Genomic DNA, 19,656 nt, shown 5'->3' with positions numbered 1-19,656 from the left:
CAACGTGTGAGGTGAAAAAAGCCGTTTATAGTAAGAAAGTCGCACTGAAAACTGACGCCTTCCCCTCACCTCTCTAGAGTTTTACAGTCCACCTCGGTTGTTTTTAGAGTTACGGTTCATAGCCCCATTACTTTGGCCCTGTCTCAGCAATATAGTCACTAGCTTCCACATGCACAGCCTGGCAGGTGCTCGTTCATCAAAATCCATCTGATAAACTCACTGTAACACTTCCTGCTCAGCACCAGCCTGCAGGTTTGGTATGATATCGGCCAGCTCTTGAATCTAGCTGCTAAAAAACGCCCCATGGATTACTCAGCTCAGATGAAGCCAGACACAAATTAAAGGACATTTTTGGAGTGTCTGGAAACAGAAATCCAGATGATTGCTGTTGCTGTGTGTTCACTACACGTATAAATAGGTGTTTGTTTGCTACACTTGATGTGTCGAGCATGTGCATGTAATTCGCCTTGTTGTGGAGTTCTGGTTAAGGTGAGGTTCTTCTTCTCCTTCCCTCCTCCAGTGTATTTCACTGAGCTGCACGGTCGCTCCGAGCGCTCCCTGCAGGAGGTGCTGTCTCCTCTCGGCCCGCTGTACTCCCAGAACAGCCGTCTGTACGGGGATCTCTACACAGACCTGCGTCAGTACTATCGGGGCTCTGCTCTCAACCTGGACGAGAACCTGTCCGAGTTCTGGTCCCGCCTTTTGGAGCGCACATTCAAAGCCTCTGCACCCACAGATGTGAGTAAAGACAAAGTATCCTTTTTTTCAGAGACGCAAAATAAAAAAGGTGTGTAGGGAACTGACTCAGCTGAGAAAATAATGTTACAGCTAATTCCAGTTGGGTCCCCAAGTGTTGGCCAAACTGGAGATTCTTGATGTGGTTTGGGGAATTCCTTTGCCTTTGCTCTTGCTCTGGAAGATCTTGTATTTTTTCTAACAGCGTACCCAGCAACATATTTCATCCGCAGTGTGTCCACTTCCACTGTCACCTCTGTCTCACAGGTCAGCTTATCAGAGGACTACCTTGAGTGTGTTGCTAAGCAACAGGAGACGCTGCGGCCGTTTGGAGACGTCCCTCGAGACATGAAGGCGAAGGTGATCCGGGCGTTTGTCACAGCCAGGTCGTTTGTCCAGGGGCTGTTAGTCAGCGCAGATGTGGTCAGGAAGGTCTCACAGGTGAGCGTGCATGCTTGTAATACTCATTTAGGTGTTGGGATCCTCCCTCTTTGGGGGAGAAATGGCAAGTCCCCGTGAGGTATATAATTAAATATGAGAATGAAGCAAGTAGCAGTTCAGGTTCAGGTTAGGGTAAAGCCACATGAACTCAGTGAAAGGCAAATGATGTCCACTGAAGTCATGGAAACACGAACGTCTGCACACACAGCCTGTGTGTGTGTGTGTGTCCAAGGCCTGCCTGGCGTAGTCCCAGGAAAGCAGAGATGATGGCTGCATGATCGTCACACCCTGGCTGCCAGAGAAAATGTCCCCACCCTACAAATGAGAAACACAAAGATCATCAGAAATGAAGTGTAAGACTCTGCCATGAGAACAAAACTCTCACTTGGAGGGATGACAGCAAATTATGGGTGTGATGATGTTTTTTTGTTTTTTTCCAGCTCTTGCTGCAGTTTTCTCATCTCTCGGGGACGGAGCGCGTCAGATTTGGCTGTTTGTTTTTTGTCTGCGTTTTATGGTTTGCAGCCTCCTCTCTTTTAATGTTTGATTTAGGACACAAAGAACAAGAGCAAGGCATGCCTTCGGTTCATCACTCGTCCCAGATGCCAGTATATCAGCAGTGCATAAATCTTTGTTTTTTTAAAAGCAGGAATTGGGTACTGTTAAGCCCATTTTCCCAAAACTCGGCATGTTTCTGGTTTCCCGTAGGTTCCATTCATTTCTGATTGATATGAAAATCTGAGCACATTCTTGAAACCTGCTCAAGTTGTGCACTCCATCACAGCACATGTAGCCCACCTCGTTTAGTTTTTGTCAAAACTTCATTAGCAGCGCAGACTTTTAAACACATGAAAGACATTATTGCATGGAAAAATGTGTGACGCAAATGAACGCAGACCTCGCGCTGACAGCGACTGTTTCCACACGAGCAGGTCTCGAGTGTGTGCTGACTGAGCTTCAGAATGCACAGAGATGAATGTGTGAGGGTATGCAAGAGAGCACGGCGCTTATTAAAATCAGACAAACACACCTTTGTGTGCTGTTGTTTCTCTGATTTGAAGCGTCCCACTCTGAGATGTGACAGCAGTCGTGGTGAAGCTGACAACATTTCACGACTTGGGTTCATAATCAGAAGCTGAGAGAGCAGCAGTGTTGTAAAAAGACAGACAGGCAGGGTCATCATTGCCTTCCAGTTGCGCCTGTATTTCATATTATGCTGCGATAGCGCCCTCTACTGTGTGTTTTTTAATTAGTTCCCTCATTGAAAGGACAGGGGAAAGAACTAATTTCTGTTTTTTACTCCTTAGCAATGAAAGACAGAGGGGGGCAGGTTGACAATAGCGTGGGTGGACAACAAACTTTGTGAAATAACGTGAGAAAGAGGCAATATAGGATTTACAAAATAATGCCAGAAGTGCAGCTACTAAAAATCTCAGACAAGTTCAGATCTCAACATCAAGGGTTAGGGTTAGGTCAGAAGGTTTTTTGAAAATCTTGTGAATCCAATAACTAGAGAAGGAAATCACCTGGGATTTCACATTTGCACCACAGGTGCATCTCCTGAGGCGGAGGGGTAGCGCTGGTGACTGCCAATATTTTTTGTTCTGTCTTTTTCCCTGTAAGAAACATAAACTTCCTTCTTTTTGAATGAAACTGACTCTTCCATTCACTCATACCAGGTTTCTCTGAGTCCAGAGTGTGAGAGAGCCTTGATGAAGCTGCTATACTGCCCCCATTGTCGTGGCGTGGCCTCTGCTAAACCGTGCTCCAGCTACTGCGCAAACGTCATGAAGGGCTGCCTGGCCAATCAGGCTGACCTGAACCCTGAGTGGCAGAACCTTATAGGTGAGACACAATGAAAATCTTACTAATCCTCTGAGAATTCACTTAAATAGTTTATTTAACAATTCTGCTAAACAAAAAAATCGAAAAACACTGCCCGGTTAAAGTCGCTGTCCTCACTCCCCTGTTAAGACACGATGATCCAGGTGGCGTCTAGCTTCAGCACAGAGCCCAGCCTCGACGTGGTTCTTTCTTCCATCCCAGTTCGAATCTACGAGGCGGTGCACTACCTGCAGGAAAACATGGATGCTTTTACAGCTAAGGCAAGCTTGTCTGACTCAACACCTATATTAGTTTTTTATCTCCAAATAAACAGCTCATCATCCAAACCTTTTACTTCTGTACTGGTTTTATTCCCATGTTAAGGAACATACAAAGTCATATAAGGACAGAATGGTGGATCCATAGTTTAAACGTTGACACATTAGTTCACACATTTGTGTAACCAGGAGAAACGAATCCCTTTGGGGGTTGCATGGGGAAGGTTGTCTGGCAAATGAAACATACAGCTGCTATGGTGACCCCTTGTGAATAAGGGATCATAAAGAACGTAGCACCATCCAGATAAGTCCGTCAGAAGAATGGAGAGCATTATTAGCTTACATAGTTAGCCACAGATATACTGATAGTGATCTGCTCCTTTAATATATACCGATTAATATACTGTCAGTGCAAAAGGAGCTGAGATTTTCAAATGCTTGTCTGTGGCGCCATCTAGTGGGTGAATTAGATATCACCAATGTAAACTTAGCTAGTAAATACCTCACGGTGTGTGCATCTTTCTATCTGTCTTTGTGTCTTTTGTGCTTGTAGGTGTATCAGACGTGTGGAATGCCAGGAGAGCCAGGAACAGGAAGTCCCACCCCTCATGAACAGAAGAAGAAGAGTGGCTCCTTGACTGCGTCTGAGTACAAACCCTCCCCGACTGCTGGACTCAGACTTGAAATGCAGGTGCATACATCTAAAGTACACCACACCTGTGTGTGGTGTACTTTAAAAATAATGATTACATACTTAACGACAGCAAGCATCGGTGGATTTTCATGGATGTAAGCGCAAACGACCGGCTGAAGAGCTCAGCAGAATTTCTTTTATCGGTGTTTGCATGGCTTTTAAGAGTGAGACTCCATCACTTTATGTATTGTTTATAAAGACTGTTTGCACTCTCTTTGTTGTTAGGTATCGGATCTATCCAGTAAGCTGAGGGAGATGCGTCAGTACTGGATTCAGCTTTCTTTGGCACTATGTGGCAAACTGGCACCTGGAGGCAACAGTCAGGACAAATGCTGGAATGGTATCACTAAAGCCAGGTAGGGAAAAAAAGCAGGAAATATGCGCATTAATGTTGATTTTAAAAAACAAGCCTGAACCTAACCTCTTATATGTTTTTCTCTGTTTACTTATCTATACATCATATAAAGATTATTACTTAACCTCCCTGCATTTATCTTCAGCATTAATGTGGGGCTGTTATTCTCATTTGAAATGTTTTTATTCATGCAGTTTGCTAGAGCAGCTTTGTATGATTCACATATCAAAATAATCCCTTAATATAGTACACAGGACCATGGTGCAGCCCCTCAGTTAATCCACACTCTTCTTCCTTTAAGCCAGCTTCTGCAGATTGGTTTTGCCCCCCTCTTAAAGAAAAGATGTGGACAGCAGATGAGTGGAGCTGCTGTGCTCACAACCAGAGCTGTGTGTCTAAGATGAGCATATGACCCTTGTCACCTCTGTCAGAGCTGAGAATAGAAATAAAATGGAGTGTTTCAAGTTAGCTGGAAGTCTGGGCTTTTGGCTTATACAGATGTGATCGCACAGGAGTCTCTGCGGACTATGATGTTTGCAGACGACACTGAAGTGAGAGGTGGAAGAGACTCTGGAGAGTTGGGGGTTTGCACTGGAGAGAAGAGGAATGAAATTCAGAAGAATACATGTGTGTGAATGAGAGAGAGAGACAGGTGGAAAGGTGAACATAGAAGGGGTAGAGGTCGTGACAGTAGATGAGTTTAGATACCTGGGTTCAACCATGCAAAGCAGATGGTGCACAAGAGAAGTGAAGAAGAGAGTGCAGGCAGGATAAAGTGGGTGCAGATGAGTATGAGGGCTGATTTGTGACAGAAAGACAGAAGCAAGAGTGAAAGGAAAGGCTTACAAGATGGCAGTGAGACTATCTTGGAAACAGTGAGACTGACAAAAAAACAGGAAGCCGAGCTGCAGGCGGCAGAGCTGAAGATGATTGTGATTTTGATTGTGAACTACCAGGATGGACAAATGAGTACTTCAGAGGGGCATCTCAGTTTGAGGGGTTTGGAGACAAAGTTAGGCTGAGTTAGTCTGGACATGCGCAGATATATCAGACAAATGATGCTGAATATGGAAGTGCCAGGCAAGAGGAAAAGAAGAAGACCACAGAGAAAGTTCAGGGATGTAGTGAAGGAGGACATGCAGAGGGTTGATGTGCCAGTGGAGGATGCTGGGGGTTAGGGTGAGATGAAGGCAAATGATCTGTTGTGGCAACCCCTCAAGCTATCAAGTGAAAGAAGAAGACAAAAGTTCATAGTCTATTTTGTGTGTACTTTTTTCTTTTTAGGTTTTTGTTGTTTTTGACTGCATTCCTTATTCCCACATGCACTTGTTACTGAAAGGCAGGAAGGCAGTTAGACATCCCACCTTCATCCCAACAACAACTGTTGAGTGAAGTTTCATTCCAAAGAGAACGTTTCTTTTTAATACTTAAAAACTGGAAAATGCTTCTAAAGAGAAGAAGCCAAACATCCAGCTTCTGATGAAGCTGCGAGACACAGGCCTCCTCTTCACGTTGAAAGCCATTTGTAGCACCTGTGTCAAAACAAAGCAGGCATCAGTTCCAAGGTGCCGAACTTACATTTCTTCCACATACAGTGATTCCAAATCCCAGCAGAAATCCACATCCTGCGACACAGGTATTCATGGAAACAAAAGAACACACCCCTGTGTGTTTTTCTGCCTCCCTTAATCCATGTGCAAATGGATTAGAGAACAATCTGAGGATCCGGCCACGCTTCACACGTGCACACACATTCGCACCTCCCTTTCTTTAAAGTGCTTGGATTAGGGCCAACTAAACATCAAATATGTGCTGTGCCTCTGTGTGTGTGAATAATGTGAAAGAGGCCATGAAATAAAGATGAATTGCTGACTGTGTGTGACTGTGTGTGATAAAGAATATGCCATTAATACTCGCTTGCAGCTTTGCAGTGACATCTTGTGGTTTTCTGTAGAGCTCAATAGATATCAGACGCAGAATTACAACAGAAATCCTGTGGAAACAATAACTCGGCATCATCACACATCTTCTTTCAGTAGGATTGTGTCATGGTGCCCAAATTGCAACAACAAGTTCCTTCTCCTCACATACAAGGTCTTGAATAATCAGACTCCATCTATCTTTGGTTCTGTGGGTGTGTCCTGCTTCCACCACTAGGGGTGCAGTCAAATAGTCAAAAAAAGGACCTGCTTCCTCCTTCTACTACACATTGTTCTTTGACTCTAGTGGAAAATGTCATGAAGAAAGAAAGTTGTGAAGGCGAATTCATACTGACTAAGGAAGAGTGTCTGTTCTGTTGAACCACACTGTTCAAAAGAGGGAAAACAACATGTGCATCTTACTTGTTATGTGCCATGTTGTTTACGTGTTTGGCTCCTCCCATCAGAGTATGAGTGGGACTGTGTTTTTTTTCCCTTCTCCTTCCTACAAGGTGTGTGTTGGCAGAGACATGCAGCGACTGCTAATTGAGTGGACAGCAGCCTCTTAGCCTCCAGCTCACAGCCACCTTGCATCTCTCCTTGAGCCAGCCAGTTGCTCGTAGCTTTGAGTGCTTGTGTGAGAATCCTGCACTTAAATCCTTTAGTGAACAGCGTGAGCTCATTTGTATTGCTGGTAACGTGGCGGCTAGCTGAGAGGATTTTAAAAAATATCGTTTTATAACTAGAGAACTGCAAATTCAAAGCACTGTAGCAGTTAAATGGGAATAAGAAGCCCATTTCTTTGATGAAACACTTTGTCTCTTGTTTAGGAGCATAGACTAGAACATTGTCTTCTGTTTGCCTTTTATTTTTGGTCAGGGGAGAGCAGGAAACGTTGGTTTGTTGTTTTGGTGAAGCAAATAAATTCCTGCTTAGCATCTTTGGCTGTTAGGGTGCCGGTCTTTTCTTGAGAGTCGCGTCTCATGTTGTGTTTAGGTTACCCCGAAGGCTAGGGCACGTAACATGAATTGGGAGCTTGAACCTGGGACCTCTCACACCTTTCTCACCCAGAGACAGAAACACCTGGGGGGAGGAGAGAAAAAGTACACACCCATATATACTGTAGTGGGAGATGCCAAACATATAAACAAACTGGCAACTGATCCTTGATCTTGACATACTTCACCGCATCATTTCCTCCTTTTTTTAAGCCTGTCTATAAGTGAAGAAAAATTCCCCCCATCCATCACTTATCCAATTCAGAGTCCTCTGTGTGTGTGTGTGTGTGTGTGTGTGTGTGTGTGTGTGTGTGTGTGTGTGTGTGTGTGTGTGTGTGTTATAAATTACTTTAATGATGATCCTAAAGTCTGGGGATTCTGGCTACAGCGGATATAACTAATGCAAAGTGAACTATAGCTAACATTAAACACAACGATCAATTAATATAGCGCATAATCTTGATTTAGAGAGCTAATATAAATCCACAGTATGTTCTTCACATAAGGCGATAGCTTGATGAGAAGTAGATCCTGTTACAGCAGCTGTGGGTTTAGCAGCCTGCTGTTGAAAATTCTAAACAAATCAGCAGGCTGTAAATTGGGGAACACTCATAGTTAATATTTACATGATCTGCGTCACTTTGTCAGTTTATTTTGAATCATTTAATGGTCGGATGGTGAGTAGCTATGAGTTATGGGATCTCATTATCTCCTTTCCTTTCATAAAGGATGGTGCAGTTTGTCCTATGCCAGAGGAGGTGATAATGAAGCATCGAATGACCTTTTCTAAGTATTTAGAGAATTCGAACGGCTCTTATTATGGCTGCCATGCAGATACCTCTGGGTCGCTTAACTCAGTTAGAGACCTTCCTAAGCAGAATTGACTATTCGACCGCGCCCCCGGTCTCCTGTGGAGCCAGAGCACAGCTGTCTCCACTTACAGGGTAGCCGTGATAGGAAGCTGTGGAGAGGAGTTTTTGGATGGGCGTAGAGCGGCTTTAGGCTGAACCTTTTAATGAAATTGTGTTTTATTTGTAAATTTGCCTTGTTTGAGTCTTTTCATAAAGAAAAATACATGAATATATTGGCTGAAAGAGAGCTTTAGGCCTAAATGCAAAAGTGAGTGGTAGGCATATAGTGACTCAGACCTCACGCGCCTGCAAAGATATTTGGCTGTCTGAGACAAAAGGAAGTTTTAGTTTCTTGTTTGCATAATAAGTTCTTTGCCACAGCATACTTTGTCTTATTTATGCCTACATTTTATTATTTAATTACAACAGAAAGTTAAACAAAATCACACCCCTGCTCATCCATTGCACCGGGACATGTTGATCTCTTTCGGCTGGTTTCCCAGGCACAGATTTCTAGACTTGAAGATCCTGATTGGAAAAAGTATTTGGTCTAGGATTAGGCATAATCCATGTCTGGAAAAACTAAGCCCTGATGATCAATGCTAAAAACACTGGCCCACAATTGAAAAGAGATGCTTACTCCTGACATAGCTGGGGTGGCTGACACAGCAGCGTAGGTGTCAGTCTGAAAGGGGTGTAAGTCAGAAGGCCAATTACACAACCAGACTTTGCACAGCTCCATCAGGAGTCACAAAGGGTTTATGTAATAGTTTTTCAAACACAGCACTCCTCACGACTTTTAATGTTTCTCAAGCAGTATCTTGCTGGATGAAATACTTTAAAAATATAATAAATAAAAATTATATAATTTTTTTTAAAAGGGGTTTTTTCTTTCTTCTGCAGCACTGATTTTACTATCCACTGGTGCCCATTTCTTAAAGCTTTGGGACTAGGTATTGTATTTTCCAGTTGAGGATACTCACAAGTACTTGTTTTCTTTTGCATAACCACAGGCTGCACGACTGTGCTTTTAACACCACAATATAGCTGCGCAAACTCCCTCTACTAAGACTCGTCTGGCTGTTGGGGTTCTCTCTGTATTGTTGTAGGGTCTTTACCTTTCAATACAAAGTTATTTGAGGTGAATGTTGCTGTGATTTGGTGCTATAGAAAAAAATAACTAAATTTAATTTAATAGTAATTAACTGCATTTGAGAAAACCCCGAAGGCTAAGATAAGCTAAGGAGTGCCCATAAAACCAAATATTGATGCCTCACAGTCCGCTGAGCACACACAAGCTCTGTCATCAGCGATAATGTGACAGTCATAAGGCAGTGATTTAAGCTATGAGCATCATGCTTCTATTCCTGTCGCTTCTCATGGCCAATTAGGTACCTTCCAGAAGTGATGGGCGATGGTTTGGCCAATCAGATCAACAACCCAGAAGTGGAGCTCGACATCACAAAGCCAGACATGACCATCCGGCAGCAGATCATGCAACTCAAAATTATGAGCAACAGGCTGAAAAATGCACTGGATGGCAATGATGTAGACTTCCAGGATGCAAGTGAGTGATCTTCTGGTAAAAGTAGATACCAGAAATAGTTGTTTTATATCATACTGATTCTGCAAGTAGATCAAATGCACCAGCTCTCTTGTTTCGGGGGTCTTATTCCCTAGAGTTAATGAGACCTGGGATTTAGGGACAAAATATTCCCTATGAATGGTGTAATTAAAAGATTAATTGCATTCAGGAATTTCAGACGGACCCAAACACAATTGGGTCAATTATAAAGAGCAGCTGAAGGTGACATTTAATAAAAAAAGCTTCCACTGGTCTTTAAAGAATTATTTCACAGTTTACCGTTAACAGTGTTTTATCCGTATCGCTCTCTTTTCCAGGTGATGACATCAGCGGCTCTGGAAGCGGTATGTGTGTAGGTGGCCAGTGTCCTCGTAGCAGACCAGGATTGTATGCCTACTCGCCGGACAACAACCGAGTCAGAGGCGCGGCCGCGTTCCAAACCGGCTTCTGTAGCCTGCTGCTCCTGCTCCCGGTGACCCTTCTGCTGCTGCTTCAGCGATGATGGACCACCGCCGCCTTCGGTCGAGAGTTTGAAGTCAAAGGCAGGGCTGAACCATGGGAAGGACAAACGGGGGTTCAGCTTGAGGAAGTAACTTTGCCAACAAAAATAAAACCTACAAAAAAAACCATAAAAAAATAAATAAAGGAGACATTTGTGGAATGAGAAGACATTTTCATCGACTCAGAAGAGCAAAAACTGATTGTATTCTTTATTTTACTGCGTTTACATATGTCTTAGCTTGCTAGCGTGTTTTTGGAATGAGGACAGACAAATAAGTGATGACAAAGAAGACTCTGATGAAGATAATGATGTCTAATTGTGTCCAATCAGCAGGCTGCAGAGGCCTGTGAAAACATGTTTGGTGCCCTGATATACAAACAAGATTTTTCTGGGTTTTTTTAATTTAATTTTTTGTTATTTCACTACTTGAGTCAGAGTTGTCTACCTTAACAAACATTGTGTACGCTATAAATGTTCGTGTACATTAGCTTAAAGGCTGGCATCATATCGAGTCATGAATGTACAGTATAATACTCTACTGGCGAGGAATTCCCCGTAATCTGTGATGTCGTCGTCCAGAAGTCTTGGTGTCACTGCTTTAAGCGGACAGACTCAGTGGGATTTGTTCGAAATATTGCAGATAACTGATCACAACCCTGTCATGTATCAGATGTGCTGTACTGTAAACCCAACAATTTCAAACTGGCTTTCAGAAGGAAGCTGAAACAACCACTTCTTTTTTTTTTTTAATAACAACTCATGATCTCTGTGAAGTGAGCAGCCTCGTTGACGCTCTTAAACTCAAGCACACACAAGCAGTTTCCTTAAGTTCTGTTTTGTAAAGACAGGAGAATGCGCACGATTGTTACACATCTGTTTGCAGTAAACACACACACACACGCACACAAAACTCCACAGAGAAGGTAAAATCCAGAGAGGACCATTTGGGGAATGCTTGCTTGTGTTGAGGCTGATGTACGGTCGGTCAAACCAAAGCTTATTACACACACGTGAGAACCCTTCACCAGGTTTTATACTCCATACGCACCAGAAAGAAAAGAAATGGTTTAAAGTTCCTGCAACTTTTGTACATACAGGATATTTGTGAAATAGTGTGTGCATTAGCCTGGTGATCATTTACTTGGCATGCCTGTCTTCAAGCTGCAGCACCATACTGCTACATATGGAACTTCTGATTCACGCAAATGTGTTACGCACACACACACACACACATTTTTCACTCTGTGTATTGAGCCGGGTTTTTTTATACATCAGTGTATCCAGTCACACATTTCATTCATTAAACTCTGTTTGATTGTAGTTGTGGGTTTTTTTGTCATTGATGTGAAGAAATAGGTCAGCAGTTTGGCAAAATGTGACTAGAGTCTTCGAGATCTTCATGAGAACATTAATAACACATTCAAGTGTGTTTTTAAAAGTAAAGCTACAGACAAAAGCCAGTTAACTTCGTATTTATTAAGAGTGGAACTGGGTGTTATGTGGCACGTTATCTGAGCTGATCAACAAGGTAAAAAACACACATTTTTGTTTTTACACTTCAGTTTCTTTTTTTCTTCACAAACATTAAACCAGTTCATGGCTGGAAAAAAAGGAATTTCGTGTTAAAATCCTCTACTTCACATCAGAAATAAACAGCCTGATACAGAAAAAGTTATTTAGCCTCTATAGCATTAGATATATAGAGTTCCACTTTCAGGGCATTTTACAAGGGATGCATTTTTATAAAGCTCTGAATTATATTAAAGTTTAAAACTATGCATGGTTAAGGGTGTGGGCACTTTGACAGGTTACTTTACAGTTTGTTGTTTCTTTTTGGAATTACAGCAAAAAACATTTTTCAATGTGGTGAATTTTCCTAACCATCTGATAATTATGAGCTCCAGTTTGAGTTAAACCATAGGTTTACTGAGGTTTTGCAGACACCCCTACGACATCATTTTGGATGTGTGACAATCAGGGTGACGATGTAGGATGAAGTGAAGCCCGCAGTTGTCCAGGCCTAGAGACCAGTGCTGGGGAAATCTAGGGGAAAATGACTATTCCCCTGAGTTGTGAGAGGTTATTGGAAAACGATTCCTAAAGTAAAATTCAGACAGGTCTAGGGAAAAATCTATATTCCCCAACTGATTGGCAAAAATCTCCTTGTGATTGCTTTGCTAGCAGATTGCTGTGGTGGTTATTTCACAGACTTGTCTAAAAACACTGACCACTTACTCTACATCGTGCTAGAAACCTGAATATTAAGTTTGCCTTCCTCCTGCTTTCCTGTTTTTTTTGTGTTTGCCACACTTAAATGTTTGAGAAGATTAAACAAATGTAAATATTAGACAAAGATAACAGACGTAAACACCAAATGCAGTTTCTAAATGAAAGTGTTTATTATTAAGGGAGAAAAAAAATCCAAACCTACATGGCCCTGTGTGGAAAAGTGATTGTCCCCAAGCCTAATAACTGGTTGGGCCACCCTTAGCAGTGAGTCTCATGAAGCACTGTTGAAGAAGGGCGCACTCATCTTTGCAGAATTGTTGTAATGCAGTCACACTGGAGGGTTTTCGAGCATGAACCGCCTTTTTAAGGTCATGCCACAGCATCTCAATCGGATTCAGGTCGGGACTTTGACTTTAACTTTTGTCTCATCAGTCCCATCAGTATTTTTCCAAAAGTCTTAGGGATCATCAAGAAATTTTCTGGCAAAACTAAGATGAGAATTTATGTTTCTTTGCTCAGCAGTGGTTTTCCTCTTGCAACTCTGCTATGCATGCTAATTTTGCCCAGTTGCTTTATTATGGTGGAATCATGAACACTCTCTTTAACTGAAGCAAGTGAGGTCTGCAACTCTTTGGATGTTGTTTTGGGGGGTTTGTGACCTCTTGTGACCTCGCTGCACTCTTGGAGTAATTTTGGTCAGCCAGCTACTCCTGGGAAGGTTCACCACTGTTCCATGTTTTTGCCATTTGTGGTTAATGGCTCTCACTGTGGTTTATGGAGTCCCACAGCTTTAGAAATGGATTTATAACTTTTTCCACACTGAGAGATCTCAATTGCTTTGTTTCTCACTTGTTCCTGAATTTTCCTTGGATCACAGCACGATGTCTGGCTTTTGAGGATCTTTTGGTCCACTCCATTTTGTCAGGCAGGTCCTATTGAAATGATTTCTCGATTGAGAACAGGCGTGGCAGTGAGCAGGCCTGGGTGTGGCTAGAGAAACTGAGCTAAGCTTTTCACAGTTAATTTATGTTATAACAGAGGGGCAATCGCTTTCACACTTAGGTTTGGATTCCCCCCCTTAATAGTAAACATCTACATTTAGAAACTGCATTTTTGTGTTTACTTGTCTTATCTTTGTCTAATATACATACATATTGATTATCTAAAACATTTAAGTGTGACAAAAATATAAAAAATAGTAATTTTGGAAGGGGGCAAACACTTTTTCACACCACTGTAGCCACCGTGATCTGACTGAATCACACTCCAGTTAACTCATCGTAAGTTGGTGGCCAACAAGCATTTCCTGGATAAACTGATCTGACAGTTGGAATGATTAAAACTTATAAATCTGACTTAATGATTTATGCATTATAACCCAAGATGAACAATAAAGACCTCACCTTTGCAGAGAATAATTATCCCATAGACTTGTATAGGACCACAAGTCTTTTCCAACCACAACCATTGCCCCTTGGTGGATTAAGAACTAATGCAGATTTAAGGCACTTCTGCACTTCACACTTCAGACCCAGAAGCCGTCGTTTACACTGTCTATGAGTGAAATGCAAGTGTTTTAATAGTAGGTTACTTAGCACTAAGCAGGTATCAGTAACTGCGTGATACACCCAATAGAAATAAGCTAATTAATCTACCCACTATCAACCTAAAACCAGGATTTCACTCTCTTTTCGAAATATGGAAACCTCTGGCTCTGAAAAACAAAGATGGCGACAACTGTAGTATGAAACCAAAACAAAGCAATGTTAATAAATGAGCCTAAGTAGTGCTGTTTGCTGTATTTTTCTACACGTAATATAAAGGTCTTTCTCTTGATCTAAGCATTAAAATCTTCTGATATTATGCAGCTATTAATATGACAAAATAAGTAAAAACAAATATGTGACTGAGCACCTTTTTTTTTGACTGATGCTTTGTGCCCACCAGATGACTCACTGCCTGGCCCTGTTTCCACTGATGCCATATCCGCTCCCAGATATCATCCCACTCTAATCAAGAACATCAAATCTGGGATGATTTTGTTCTCTTTCTATTTAAAGCCTCGACTTGCGAGCTCCACTACAGCTATAAATAAACATATAGCTCTTTGTAACAGGACACGACAAGCATCATCTGGTCCTGCCGGGGGGAAACTGGGGCTGATGACAATCCTGCCTATCAAGGGTGTTGATTTACTGAATGATTCATTTTCCTGATGTTTTCAGATCAGATACGACAGGACGAAAAAGCAGCAACGAACGGAAAGTTCACGGCAAGTTTATGTTTTTGAACCAAGGTGAACTTTTCGGCGTGTGAATGCCTCACATTTCACTTCTCACTGTCAGTATCCTGTGAAACTGTGAGTGTGATGCACAGATCTGTCTGTTTTTATATAACTCATCTATACTGTAATGTTTCCTGTCGTGTAATTGTGAATGATGTAGAAGTGAGAGTAGAACCTGAGCAGACCTTTACCGGCATGTTGCTACCACACTTTTGATTTCCACTCTGCTATGTCTAGACATGTACACCAATCAACTTTCAGCACTGTGCCGGACTGCTCTGTTCCTGATCAAAGCTTATTTACCTCGCTGAGTCCCTCAGGATGGAGATACCTCTTAGCAAAGGGCTGCGTGACCTCAGCTGCACAATTTTAAAAGAGTAACCAGAACCTTCGGAGGCAATTCAAACATTATTGTTCTGCTCGTGCGGCAGCCAGCAGACCTGCAATCGACTTTTGGGTCTCCACCTGTGGCTGGAAGGAAATGATAAATGCCTCCAACTGCTGACTTTAAGATAAGAAGCGTCTCCCTATGTTTGTCTGCCTCTAACTGACATGCACGCTCATATACACAGCTCTTTAGGATAGCGGTCAATATGAACAGGATGCAGTAGCCCCTGAGTGAAAGCGATTGCCATGTAGGTTGTGGTGTGTGTCATAAAGCTGCTGGCAGCTGAAATGTCATCTTGAGGGACAGGAAATAGAGCATCTGGGAAGAAAAGTGCAGCAATGTCACAGCGGTATGAGACAGTGTAAGAGGCACAGGATGAAGGAGACAGGAAACCTAAAAAAGTAAATTGATCCAGTGCCTCTGGGGTTGAAAAGTTGCATTTTTTTCAGAAACACTGAGTGATTTTTATTTTTTCCATAGTGCATTTTGTCAGTACGCACACCTTTTAGGATTTTGCAGGTAGCCAAAAAACATAATAATGCTTCCTATTTTAGAGAGTTGTCTTTTTTGCCAGTGTGATTAAAAAATGTGAATAACTGAACTGAAAGTCTTAATATATTGTGACAATTTGCATTTTTTAAAGCAGTGTGGCAGTCCCAGATGCTTTAAATCTGCTAAGGGTTAAAGCTGGACATGCGGCTTAGAGAGAGACACAGATGTTTTCACTCTGGCAGATTAAGTGTACTTGTAAGAATGATTATTTAAAAATTCAGTTATCTCACCCTTAAAAGGCACTAAGAGGACATTTAGGGAAATGTCCATCAACACAGTCCTGAAAAGAGGTCTGATTAGTCAACACAAGCGAAAACACCAGTGTAGGTGAACCGTAGTTGTTTTTCACTTAATCCTCTTTATCCCCTGTAACACAAGGCCACACACTCTAGTCCTTGCTTTTTCTCCTAATACTGCAAAGGCTGTTTTCATGTATCAAATTAACCCTGAGGTCTCTCCCAGTGATGTGAAAGACCAGAAAACCACTCAACTTTTGTTTTCTACCAGAGGCCTTGGGCTGAAAGTCTGCAGAAAGTAAACAGACCTACATAGGGGTTTCTTGTTGCGTGTACAGCATGTGTTGAGGTGTAAAATATACATTTCTGTATGACTTTTGTGAAAGCCCTTTAACTATAGTATGCACAGTATCAGCATCAGACTTGCAGAATCTCTTTTACTAAAAGACATCTTTCCAATTTCCTTACCAAAATATAAAATCATGTCCATCAAGCCCCTTACTGAGACCAGTCTGTTTTGATTGACCTTGCTGGTTACGTTGCCCCTCTGAGACAAAGTCAAGATAGTTTTTTGACAACTTTGGCCCTTTTTGAATATGGACAACATCAAACCCAGAGGCTGAAACTTCTAATATGCTACAAAAATATAAACGGTTAACTGTCATAATCCAGAAAAAATAATGCAAAGCTGATTGATTGTGTGTATTTTTTTCTATCCAGGTATGAGTTTATGAGTGTGTCTGAGATCACTGTCGTGATGAAAAATGAAGCTGTTTCTAACCAGATGCTTTCCAGATGGTTTTGGAATGCAGAAAAATCTGACCGTATTTTTCTGCATTCATAATTCCACCAATTTTGAGAAGGTCACCAACGCCACTGGCTGAAATGCAATCCCAAACCATGACAGAGCCTCCACCATGTTTTACAGATGGCTGTAGACACTCACTGTGGAACATTTCTCCCGACCTCTTCCATACACGTTGATGATGATTCAAACCAAAAATGTATCACTTATATTCTTTGCTCCATAGGACCTGTTGCCACTAGTTTCCAGTCCAGTTTCTATATAATTTGCCTCACCTCAGCCACCCTTTCACTGCGACTGTTTCTGATGAGGCGAACAGTAGATTTATTATTTTGTCCTCCACTTTCCTCAGTTTTTTTAAGGACACACTGCACACCATGCCAAGATATGCTAAAAGCTCTTTGGAAAATGTGTAGACACAACAGTGGTCCATCCTGTAAGTTAGCTGCCTTTTTAATGCCAGAATAGCTCACAGGTCAGTGTTGAGTGGCTTAACAAAGCAGCCAGTGTTTAAAGAAAAACAGCAATAGTTCTTCAGAACACTTTAAATTTATGAGAAGACGTGGCTTCTTCAAAGCAAAATAAAAAGAAATGAGGCGTGCGTGTGTAGGGAACAAGCGGTCTCAGTCCAAACCTTGAGGAACCAATAGCTGAGAAGCATTGATTCTCCTGCTTTATCAAGAGGATCGAACATCATTATTGCTGCAATATCCTTAAAGACTCTTGAGAAAGACCACAGCTCACATCCCATCATAATGACTCTTCAGCAATTCAATGTCACCGGACCACAGTCACTGCAAGGTTTAGTTAGTTGCTGTGCTGATCCTTGACCACTGGGTGCCGCTGTCCCGTCACGCCAGCTCGTCGTGCTGTGGTATGGAGGCAGTGGAGGGGAGACCTGACCATTGGGCATTCATCTTGGGTCAGGTGGAAAAGAATGGGTGATTGGTTTACGAGCAACATTCTCTGTCCTGATTGGACAGAAAGGTGTGCGACGGTGAGAAGAGAGGGAGATAGATAGGGGGAGAGAGAGAGAGAGAGAGAGAGAGGAGAAGAAGTGTATCCCCTTCAGCACTTGCTGGCTGTGCCGGCTCAGCACACACTCACACAGACTGAAGACTGCGATGTGACTGCTTACCAGAGGAATACAGCGTGTTCCAGTGGGGATTTTTTCTCTCTTCTCTGTTAGCAGGATAATGGGAGAGGACGGACAGGGAGTCAGACTGGCCATGCCGGCCACTTGGGCCGTTCTGGTTCTCTTCACGGTTACTTCAGTGCATGCAGTGGAAGGTAGGTTTGCAAACCAGGGAGCATCTTTTTGAGTGCTACAGCTGGCGCAGGGTGATTTAATTTATGCACAGTGGTTGAGCAGAAGACTTCTGAAGATGTAACATCAGCTAAGCTTTCTTATCCTTAGACATTTGGAATTTAACTTTATGCAGAGCTCCATGCATTTTTGGAAGAAACTTGAGACTGATGGAGGATTTTTACCACAGTAAGTTTTCTGGTCCTTCATGGTGAGCTGGGTGTGTTTGGGGTTTAATATGAACGCTAATTGCCTTTCATCAGTGGGCCAATTAGTGCTTTATTGGGAATACTGACAGTTATTGCTGTGCACGCATGCACGAAATGACACAGAAAGTAGTCCCTTTGTGCTCTTCTAATATATTCCATGTTCTACTTTTATACAGCCTTAAACATCCAGCCTTTCCAGGACATGAAAAAGGACATAAATCACATTTAGTACAGCCTTTATGTACATGACACGTGCATAAATTGTATCAAGTTTCTTACAGGGTCCATAAATGTCTGTTGCCATATTATAAAAATGTGTGTTGTTTAGTATCAAACATTACCATGTTTCTCCCTCCTGAGTGCACTGTTGTAGCTGTTTTATCACATAGGCCACCACTCACCTGTGAGCAGCAAAGTGAATCATAATTATAGCTTGCAGGTGCTCACCGGCTCCTTGTAGCTGCTTCCACCTCCCCCGCTGTTCCTTCTGCTGCTCCTCCCTACAGTGACCTCTTGCTCCTCCCTGCCGCTTCCCCGCCTGAAGCGCCATCTCCCCACGCTCGCCTCCAAACATCACCTCGTGCCTCTTTTGTGTTACCGTGAACCTCTCCCAAATACGATCTCCAGCAACTCGTCTCAAAAGCATCCCGTTGCTCCTCTATCCTTAACCCCTGTTGCTCCTGTAAGCCAGGCATCACATTGTTATTGCTCCTTCTCCACAAGCTTCACCCGCTGCTCCTTATTTTTACTTCCCTTCCAGTACCTCTCACTGCTGGTGCTCCTCTCTGAACAGCATAATTTTAGTACCGCCCACCATCTACTCCCGTTCCCCCTTCTTTTTCCAAAGATCCAATTTCTTCTACACCCCAAAAAACATCTTCTGCTTCATCCTTTGCTTTCTGGCTTGTTCTCTCCAGACATGACCTATTTTCCCTAAAGGATCCCAGCATCGTCTAGTCTGCACATCATCACTTTTCTAGTTGTTTTCATGAACTTCTTTTACCCCTCTCCACACCTCTCATTACAGTCCTGATGTTCTTCCTCAAGAGTTCCTCCTCTGCTCGTCTTTCAGCCTTTCTTTCTGTTGGTGTCCCTTCCTACCCATGGACCCCTTGCCTTTGTTCCTCGCTTTTCTCCTGCTTTTCCACCCCTCTCTTCTTCTCCCGTCCCTTCCCCTTCCTCCTCAAGCATGACTTCTTGCTCCTTTCTCTGTCTCCTTCCCAGCAGGCATCACCTGCTGTTTTGGCCTGTTTGCTGGTCCCTCCTCCTGCTGTTTATGCAACACTTCTCCCTTCACCTGCTGCTCTTTCTCACACTTCACCGACTGCTCATGTCACTCCTCTGACATCCCTACCTGGTTCTTCTTCTCGCTGCTGCTCCTCTTCCTCCTCCTCCTTGTCATGTACTCACCACTGCGGCTTTCCCAACCTTTAAACAGCTAAACCAACCATGCATCGAATGACTG

General features: G+C 42.7%; 2 protein-coding genes and 1 long non-coding RNA gene across 5 annotated transcripts in view; 2 read left to right on the top strand and 1 right to left on the bottom strand.

The window, feature by feature from the left end:
• The window catches only part of gpc1a (glypican 1a), a 45,190-nt gene extending 33,688 nt beyond the window's left edge, over positions 1–11,502 (top strand). For both annotated transcript variants that reach the window (XM_086268693.1, XM_086268694.1), the window contains exons 3-10: positions 521–738; positions 1,003–1,176; positions 2,856–3,021; positions 3,151–3,281; positions 3,832–3,969; positions 4,198–4,328; positions 9,487–9,662; positions 9,998–11,502. In XM_086268693.1, coding sequence (XP_086124819.1) covers positions 521–738; positions 1,003–1,176; positions 2,856–3,021; positions 3,151–3,281; positions 3,832–3,969; positions 4,198–4,328; positions 9,487–9,662; positions 9,998–10,182 — 1,319 coding nt within the window. In that variant the 3' untranslated portion in view covers positions 10,183–11,502. The remainder of the gene's footprint in view (positions 1–520; positions 739–1,002; positions 1,177–2,855; positions 3,022–3,150; positions 3,282–3,831; positions 3,970–4,197; positions 4,329–9,486; positions 9,663–9,997) is intronic.
• On the bottom strand, positions 69–19,044 carry LOC147309618 (uncharacterized). The gene is made up of 4 exons (XR_015125634.1): positions 18,639–19,044; positions 9,960–10,294; positions 2,853–3,248; positions 69–1,491 (listed from the first exon to the last, which is right to left on the bottom strand). It is a non-coding gene; the product is annotated as an uncharacterized LOC147309618 (long non-coding RNA).
• Positions 17,774–19,656, top strand: part of LOC147309617 (ephrin type-B receptor 1-like) — a 145,075-nt gene continuing 143,192 nt past the window's right edge. For both annotated transcript variants that reach the window (XM_086268692.1, XM_086268691.1), the window contains exon 1: positions 17,774–17,966. In XM_086268692.1, coding sequence (XP_086124818.1) covers positions 17,873–17,966 — 94 coding nt within the window. In that variant the 5' untranslated portion in view covers positions 17,774–17,872. The remainder of the gene's footprint in view (positions 17,967–19,656) is intronic.

The sequence above is a fragment of the Aulonocara sp. 'chitande type north' Nkhata Bay genome, linkage group LG17 (assembly GCF_057382095.1).
Source record: "Aulonocara sp. 'chitande type north' Nkhata Bay isolate Kocher_YH1m ecotype deep benthic linkage group LG17, A_spYH_male_GT1.1, whole genome shotgun sequence".
NCBI classification, from domain to species: Eukaryota; Metazoa; Chordata; class Actinopteri; order Cichliformes; family Cichlidae; genus Aulonocara; species Aulonocara sp. 'chitande type north' Nkhata Bay.
Note: the sequence above shows the minus strand (reverse complement) of the source record. Positions and strands in the feature narration are given on the sequence as shown.